The sequence below is a fragment of the Equus asinus genome, chromosome 18 (assembly GCF_041296235.1).
Source record: "Equus asinus isolate D_3611 breed Donkey chromosome 18, EquAss-T2T_v2, whole genome shotgun sequence".
In the NCBI taxonomy this organism is placed as follows: Eukaryota; Metazoa; Chordata; class Mammalia; order Perissodactyla; family Equidae; genus Equus; species Equus asinus.
This window is the reverse complement of record NC_091807.1, coordinates 2268361-2278119: the sequence shown is the minus strand read 5'-3', so window position 1 is coordinate 2278119 and position 9759 is coordinate 2268361. Positions and strand designations below refer to the sequence as shown.

At 35.8% G+C, this 9759-nt stretch overlaps 1 protein-coding gene across 1 annotated transcript; it reads left to right on the top strand.

Moving 5' to 3' along the window:
- Positions 1-6132: 6132 nt before the first annotated feature.
- On the top strand, positions 6133-9269 carry HTR1F (5-hydroxytryptamine receptor 1F). The gene has a single exon (XM_014828848.3). The coding sequence runs from the start codon at positions 6165-6167 to the stop codon at positions 7263-7265; it is 1101 nt and encodes a 366-aa protein (XP_014684334.1). The 5' UTR covers positions 6133-6164; the 3' UTR covers positions 7266-9269.
- The last annotated feature ends 490 nt before the right edge of the window (positions 9270-9759 follow it).

The window sequence follows — 9759 nt, the reverse complement described above, 5'->3', positions numbered from 1 at the left end:
TTTGACTCTTACCATCTTCACTTCATGGAAGAAGTTGAGTCTTTGAAAGTTGAAATGACTTTCCCAAGCTCATGCTAGTACGTGGGCAAGATAGGCTTCACGTGAAGTTCTGTTTAACTCCACTACTTGTGGCTTTTATACACAATACCTGATAGTCTCTTAACAAACCGAAGTCCCAGTCTCAAGCCTAAGCATCAGTTCTTACTGCGCTCACAACCCCACTCCTCCCACATCCCACATCCCTCCTCCCTTCACACACACTCAGCTTCCTCCCTCTTTAGATTTCAGCCTCAAAGGAAGTGGTGCAGCATACCGTTTGCACATGTGTGTTTGCTTCCTTTTCCATAGCAGGTGCTTCTATAGCTCATTTCACAGTGTTCATTGAATGTAGTGCAGTTTTCCCTAAGATTTTCATTGTTGCAATTTAATTATTTTCCTGACTTTAGCAGACTACCAAGCAGATGTCTCTTGAAAACAATAACCAGGATTGTTGGAGCAATGAAATGTGTGAATACATAAATTTCACTTAAAATCAGAATTTCTTTCTTCTTTCTAAATATTTTTAAGATTTGGTTAAAGTTGGTAAATGCTTTAATCTTTAAAGCTGCTTTCATCAATGGTTTTAAGGAAAATATTGCTTAATATTTTTAAGATTTGGTTAAAGCTGCCTTGGTTATTAATTTCCAATAGTCACTTAGCAATGCATCTGCTTGTGACAGTCTGGGACTGGTCAGGGAAACAGAGACTCTCAAAATTTTCCTGGAATAAAGAGATTTAATGAAGATATTGGATTTTACATTGTTTGAAAAACTAGGGGGAAAAAGTCAAGAAAGTCTAAATTCAATTCAATTCAATTGTTGCCCCAAATCAAAGAAGCAGACTCTAGAGAACCTCAGCCTATAGCCCCAAAGTAGATAGTGCTCAAAGACTTACTTGGAAATTGTTGTGGTTATCAAACATACCTGAGAAAATTCCAAGCAACTATTTCCAAGAGCACACAGAAGCTGCTGTCAATGTCTGCCCACACATCTGGCTGCAACCACCTTGAAAGAGTTATCAACTCTCCCCCTCTTCTGCCTTGTGGGAATTCCTCTCATTATCAAACTCTAAAGCAGACTCTTTAGAGAAGGGGATTCTGGGAGATGTAGTTCCCTACTTCTCCTTTATGTTGCAGGGATTGGGAGCTCACAGTGATGCTGAATTGACAACAAAGAATACAGCACAGTCCATCCTTGTCAATTTAGCATCAATAGATATGATATTGGCTTTGGGACCAGGTGGCATGCAGAGACTGAAAAAACAATGAGGAGACTATAGTGAGCAAACTTAGTGGAGCCTGGACAGGAGGTGATGAAACTATCTTGAAGACTAGAAATAGGGCAGCCCATATTTCCTAGTAGCAAAACAATCTGTAAAAGTGTGGCCTCCAGTAACTTGAAAGATAAAATGAGTTTGATGAACTCGTGGATCTGACCAAGAGGATTTCCAGGCAGAATGTTTAAAATGTCAATTAACAGTTTTTTAGTTGTGTATAATAAGGTGTGGAAAGAAAAAAAGGAATTAAAGTTTGCAAGCAAAATTTAGAAGAAATATATAAGAGCTAGGACTTCCTAGATAGGAAAACAAAGCTATTTCACGTCACCCATCTGTCCAGATAGCAAAAGATTCTCAAAGTAAAAATGGCCTAGGGGGAAAGAATAGATAAAGGATATGGCTGTAAAATCCTTTATTAAGACTCCGCCAAAGATCTTATCCTCTCACTTAACCTCGTTAAACATTTTGAAGACTTCTGATTGCCTGTAAAATAAAACCCTGTGCCCTTATCATGGTACGACAGCCCCTTCATTATCTTCCCTAGGTAACTTTCATGCCCTCACCTCCAACCCTGGGCCGAATGCACCTTTGCAATATCCACATCCGACTACTTACTTCACATGTCTGAATGCATCCTGCATTTTTACGCCTCTGCTTTTGTTCATATTTTTCCCCCCACCTGGAAAGGCTTTCACTGTTTCACCATGGTGGGATACTTCTCCTCTACCAGTATTTCTGGGACACTTTATACATACCTCTATAGTGCCCTTATTGCATCCTATTACTGTATCATAATTACTTGTTTAGCTGTCTCATGACCATGCTGGTTTCTTAAAGACAAGAACAATGTGTTGCTTTGCTGTTTGATTTTGTTCAGAGGTGGGTTGGTTTGTTTGTTTGGCATCTTTTACATTTAGCAAATTAATCAGAACATAAATAACACACAGTAAATAGTTCTTAAAGGAATAAATGGGAACAAAGAAATATAATAAGAGCTGAAGGGAAGACTCAGAGTTGGAAACGTAGTGAAAAAAATTTTGGAAACATGTTGAACATGTTCCTACCCTTACAATTTACATATTTAGACCTGTTCACCATCTTAAACATTTCCAGCAAGAAATAAGCAATTCATTCTATTGGATATTTGCCTCAGTTTGAACATATTTCTTACTCTATAATATAATCTTTTTTACAGAAAAAGTAGTTTTTTTATAGATCTCGTGAAATGGGAGACAATAACTGTACCCACCTTGTAGATTAGCAGTGACGATTCAATGGGTTTAGATGTGTAAAGCGCTTAGCACAGTCCGTACAGAAGTAAACACTCAGAAAAGATAAATATTATTACTCTAATTGAAACAGGCAATTTGTAGGTTCTCATGAGGTCTCAACAGAATTGAATTTTACTTTCTTGCCTCTCTACAATGTTATTATTAAAACTATTTGGGTATGACCCCCCCCCAGGTTATTTACAATATATAGTAAATTAAACTACGCCCCTATGAGCTTATAGTTTAATCTGAATGGGAACAATTTAATTGGACATCAAAATCAAACAGACACCTGAATATAAATTAACGTTAGATTAAGAACACTGTGTATAAGCAGAGGAGTAAAATGCATTGTGTGGCTAGTCAATAAATTGGTAAATATTCATGCTGAGTAAAGCCTGGGGAAGTTTTTTTCCCTCTGTTATTATCAAGAAGGCTACATTTAATTGATGGGGCTACAGGCCCTGCTTAAAGAGGAAGCCTGGCTATTTCCCAGTGAAGACATTCAAACTACAGGAGGCAATCTGGATTCTAAGAGGAGGAGAACCATGTGTGACATGGCCTGTGTCCAGTAACCCAGAGGTGGTCCCCAGCACCATGAGAACTCGCAGTGGGAAACGTAAAGGATATGAAAGAATATGATTAGATGCTATGTCTGAATTAATGAAGGTAGATGTTTTATTGAAATCCTAATTATAAGTGGCAAGGAAAATAAGACAAAAAGAAAAAGAAACCCAATTGTGATTGACTGTATTTGTTCTCCAATTTCTTTGTTTTCTAGAAACACAACTATCAGCAAATTAATTAGTTTTCTAAATTTAATAATGAGAGATTTCTTGTAAACTGCAATAGAATTATATGATACATTTAGACTTTTCCTTAGCATTAGGTACCATTTTACTGAGGCTAATTTAAATGCTAAAGTCTAATGTTTAGAGAAATCAGATGAATTATCAAATAATTTACCTTCTAATTTTAAGCTGGTCTATTTTCCTACAGAATTTATTTTTATTATAAAAACCCACATAACTATTTCCAAACAGTTTCTCTTGTTTAATAGTCTATTCAAAATGTAATTTCAGGATTATCTCTTGAAGAGGCTCTTATGCCAAACCTGTTTACGGGCAAATTAAAGTGGAAAGTTATTTTTTCTTATAATATGGAAAGTGTCAGCACTTTTAAATCAATTCCCATAAAGATAAATAAACATTGCTGCAAAGGAATTAACCAATTAAGACAAAAATGCTAAATTTATGATGAGAGAATGAGGAAAAATTGGAAGGTATAAATTACTTAACCTGCCACGTTTCTAATATGTCTAATTGGCTTTGCAGTATTTCACCCGTGACCACTGATGCCCTAAAGGATGTTTCCAGGGAAAATAGCTAAAGAGCGCAAGGTTCACTAATGTTGACAGCACATATCGAGGATCTTTCTGACAGTCCTGACGGTGCTGACGAGCACACCCCTGCGTCACAGGCCCTGTGATCCAACATTGATTTAGGAAATACGGTCATAATGCATAACTCCCATAATAGGCTGAAAGAGTGGAAACAGTGTAGGAGAAGGATGTTAATAGACCTAAGCCAGAGGTCCAAGAGCTGCATGAAGACGACAGTAAACATAGGGAAACATCAGAAGCAAAGCTAGAGTAAGATCATTTATTTGAGAAACTCCAAGACACAAGTTAAGAATGTGAGAAGAGGAGATGCTAAGAAAGTTGTACAGCAGAAACGTTTGAGCTGCTCTCAATAGAGAGGAACTGATAAAGCCATAGCAGTGACAGGAATAGACAGACAGCTGAGGGACAACCATGTTGATTTCTCCCGAAACCTGTGTCCTGGGACCAATGGCATCAGCATCACCTGGGGTCTTGTTACAAATGCAGATTTGAGGGTACCACCCTAGACCTACCAAATCTCACACTCCGTTGGGTGGGACTGAGTACTCTGTGTTTCCACAAACCCTCCAGGTGATACTGAGGCAAACTAAGGTTCAGAACCACTGGTTTAGAATTTCTAAGGAGATTTTAGCCTCCATTCCTTATCTGGAGTTGTCTTAGTTGCCCTTTACAAATGGGCAAGTGTCAATATAAATAACATAGATATACAACTCCTTTTCAAGTACACACAGGACAGCTACTTATTTTCTGGGTAGCAGGTATTCAAATTTCTCCTGCCACTCAATTTATTTAGGAGTAAGTCATCAGCACGTGCCTTCAATGAATATGAGAAAATAAAAATTAAATTTAGTACTGGTAACCCAAACACAAGTAGAATATTAAATATGCTGCACTCCAAGGTTTTATAATACACACACACACACATACACTTCATAGAAAGCACTTGACATAAAAACATCAAGTATTTAAAATTGTTGTTCTATCAGTTCCAACAAATGAAACATAACCACTTTAAAGTAAAAATAATTTAAAGATTGTGGAGGTATAATAGTAGTTATAAATAAGAATGAATTTTCAGTTTTCCATCTTCTCTCTGTCTTTTTCCAAGATATTGGTATCTGCTAAAAATTATTAAAGAAACAAAGAGCTGATGCAAAACAAAAGCTATCACATAAAAATGATTGATCTTATTTCATTACACTCCAATTGCTCTTATTTGACTTGTAATTAAGTAATAACACGGACTGAAATAAAAATTATAAGCCATGCTCATAGGGTCCTCTTTCAGAAGTAAGGTAACATGGTCATCACAATGATGACTTGTAAAGAAGAATAATTTCTACTTCAGTGTGAGGCCATTGCGAGCTCTCCTCGCTGGCAAGCTCACCTTGTTAAGTGGGTTATTTGGTCATATATGTCATTGTAATAAAGGGCAGTGTTTTACAGTTATTTGACTCCAACTAATTTTATTTCATCTTTTTAAACCAAATGAACTGCTTATATCCACAAAGACTGCTAAACACTCTGACATTTTCCTAATTTCATAAAATGATCATGGAATGCTATGATATACTAAAAATATTTTATTTTTGTTTATTTCCTTTTTTACAACCTTTATATCCTGACATAAAATACATTGAAAGTTCCTTTAGTATCCACAAGCCCAATGATAATGTTCTCAATGTAACTTTGAAGCAAGTACAAAATTGTTTATGATTTTAAATACTGCCTTAAGTATGATACTTTCTTGTATTAGATTATATAATGCACAAATACACATTAACGACATGCTTTTAAACTTTTTCTGCTGTAGATAAAGAGAAAACATAGCTAGGGTTAATATAGTTTTTAAACATAATTCTATAATGGTAGAGAGTTTACTGAGTAAAAGGTAGTTTACTCATAAAAATTGTTTCATTTGAGCCATATTTTTTAAAGTTGCTATTCTCATTGGATTTATTAAATTAAATGAAAAGAAAAAGAAAATCTGCAATCTGAACTCCATTTTTTCAATCCATAGAATCTCCTTGGAAAACACACACACACATATATATACTTTTTAAAAAATTATTCCGAAAGGAAAGTAAAATCTTTGAACACTTCTCTGAATTGTTTTTTCCCTCCTTTATTATAGGTATCCATGTTTTCAGCTAAATTAATCTTTCAAAACAAAAAAGATGGATTTCTTAAACTCATCTGATCAAAACTTGACCACAGAAGAAATGTTATACAGAATGCCATCCAAAATCCTGGTGTCCCTCACTCTCTCTGGGCTGGCACTGATGACAACGACCATCAACTCTCTTGTGATAGCTGCAATTATTGTGACCCGGAAGCTGCACCACCCAGCCAACTATTTAATCTGTTCCCTTGCAGTCACAGATTTTCTTGTAGCTGTCCTGGTGATGCCTTTCAGCATTGTGTACATTGTGAGAGAGAGCTGGATTATGGGGCAAGTGGTCTGTGACATTTGGCTGAGTGTTGACATTACGTGCTGCACATGCTCCATCTTGCATCTCTCTGCTATAGCTCTGGATCGGTACCGGGCAATCACAGATGCTGTTGAGTATGCCAGGAAAAGGACTCCCAAGCATGCTGGCATTATGATTACCGTTGTTTGGATTATATCTATTTTTATCTCTATGCCTCCTCTATTCTGGAGGCACCAAGGAACTAGCCGAGAAGATGAATGCATCATCAAACACGACCACATTGTTTCCACTATTTACTCAACATTTGGAGCTTTCTACATTCCATTAACATTGATTTTGATCCTCTACTACAAAATATATAAAGCAGCAAAGATGTTATACCACAAGAGACAAGCAAGTAGGATTGCCAAGGAGGAGCTGAATGGCCAGGTCCTTTTGGAGAGTGGTGAGAAAAGCACAAGGCTGGTCTCCACACCATATACACTAGAAAAGTCTCTATCTGATCCATCAACAGACCTTGATAAAATTCACAGCGCAGTGAAGAGTCCCAAGTCTGAATTCAAGCATGACAAATCTTGGAGAAGGCAAAAGATCTCAGGCACAAGAGAGCGCAAAGCAGCCACTACCCTGGGGTTGATCTTGGGTGCATTTGTAATATGTTGGCTCCCTTTTTTTGTAAAAGAATTGGTTGTTAATGTCTGTGAAAAGTGTAAAATTTCTGAAGAAATGTCCAATTTTTTGACATGGCTTGGATATCTCAATTCCCTTATAAATCCACTGATTTATACAGCCTTTAATGAAGACTTCAAGAAAGCATTCCAAAAACTTGCGCGATGTCGATGTTAAAGAAAGTTCATTATTAAAAGGTTGGGAGCTTTTTGAGGTGAAGTAATTCAATGAATGCTGAATAATAAAACATTTAATCTTTTGGAAGAAGAAATAAAACTGCTAAAGTGATAGAAATATGATTTATATTTTAATAGCAACATGAATATAAAATTTACTGATTTAAAGATGTTTCTTTTAACCATCATTGTAGACGACTCCAAATTTGAATAATTTATTGTTTATAAACAATATTTTGCCTATGCAAATTTCCTAAAAGGCTATCTAGAAATGTATATATTATTAAGAACAGTAATTTTCCAAGCTTATGTCTTACAACCATGACAGAAGAGTGTTCAATTAACAACATACCTCCATCCATAATTTCTATATAATCCTATTGTTTTATTAGGTAATTCTGTTATTTTATAGAAAGGATATAATTCACCACAGAACACACATTTCTGCTACTAACCACTCTTGTCCCTTCTCCATCTTCCCCTGTGCAAAAGGGGCGGAGGAAGGAGCTCCTTAGTTTGTTACAAAAGATTGTAACTTAGTATGACAGGAGGAGACATAAAAGTCAGAAGTTGATACTGTTTTTGTATTTAGCTAGGAAAGAGTACTCATAAAGTAAGTTAGGTACTGCAAAATAATTTTGGATGCTGTACTTGTGCGTATTTAACATATTCTTTTTGTTTAATATGAATTCCTAGAAGGATATTTTCTTAACCATATGTTATCAACATTTGAAATCAAGGCCTTACCCTAGTAGCAATAACTCAGGGAGTGGGGTGGGGGGCATGTTATAACTGCCCCATGTCTATTTAGGAATCAAATTTAAGGCACCAAGTTCCCTGAGTTACTCACCATAGTTATTATGCTCCTAACATCTTTTTAAGAGCGTAAAATACACTTCCTCCTTTGTAACGTAAATAAGCTCAGCTGCTAACTAAAATGTCCGTGGTGCTTTGTACTTCAGCAGCTCCATAGCTTCAGTTTACACATAATTTCCTTTTTATTAGACAGAATGTGATAGAAAGTCTTAGAACTTTCCTCTGACTTCAAAAATATCTCTACTTTTCCAACTGGTAGAAATGAATAGGCAGATTCATATTATGCTAATTACATGTGTATTATATATAGTATAACTTTAATATATATAATTATATGTATATATCCCAATCACACCACTAGTTCAGTGAGCCAAAGCAATTCCATAAGTTTCTCTTCCATCTTTGTATAGGGATTTGAAAATGGAAGAATCGTGCTTCTGAGATTTCATTTTCTTTAAACCAACAAGGTCATAGACCACATTTTGGAAGGCATACCATTGACCAAGATAATTTGAAAAATAATACATTCCTTTTTGTTTTTAAGCTGCACTTTTACGTGTATTCGAAACATTCTTTCCTAGTGGGGTGCTTAAGAGTCCATTACATCAATTTTTTATGTATCTATGACACATTACTCTCAATCTAACAAATATTTACAGTTCTCATTTTATATAAGGCATTGAGACGTACTACACAGAAGATACGGGAAATAATAAAATACAGTTTCTCCCCTTAACATGTTTACAATCTAAAAAGTGAAACAAAAAAATGAAAACTTTAATAGAAAAAACCCACAAAGATCTGGCATGGAAGTTGTTTACACAGCTATGATGGTTCAAAGGAAAAATTGATCACACCTGGTTGTGAAAAAATCCGCAAAATTTCATAAAGAATGTACATAAAATAGATATTAAACAGCATTTGGGAAAGAAGTGGTGGTAACATCAAGAGTTAAGATTGAATTCTGCAAGATTTGGTGGAGCATGTTCATGAAATAGCAATGAGTTTGGCAGCCATTTAGAACAATAGAAAAAGAGATTAAAAGAGAAATTGGCCATTATTGTGGCTGACTTTGAATATCAGAAAAAGAATTCTATAGTCAATTTGGTTGTTACATGTCAACGGATTATCATTGATGCTTTTTAGCAGAAATATTACAAGTTTAGGGTAATTCTAAATATATATATATATATATATATATATATATATGAATGGATTTGAATAGGGAGTGCTAGAGATAATGACTTCTTGTTAGAGAGCAAATCAATAATCCAGGCAAGAGGTGATGAAGTCTTGAACTTGATTCTGGCAATGGGAATGTAAAGGAAGAAATGAGTGAGAGATAGTATGGAGGCCAAATCTACAGGATAGAGCAAATACATTAATAAACAGACAGGGAAACATGAGATGGAGAGACACTGAGATAACTAGTCCTCAAATGAAATGAGGAACTCGAGAGAAGTGACCTGTTGGTGAGCTGGTGACTTCTGTTTTGGGTATGTTACACACATAAAGACATCAGAGGTCACAGACACTACTGAGCAGTCTGGTCCAGGCAAAACCAACCAGTAGATGAGATTTATCTAAGGCTCCTGCCACCTCTTTTGTCCTCTTCTCCTCTCTTTATCTCCCAGGGCCTTTATGCTGTGTTGACAGTCCAAAGGCTGCTCATCATTCTC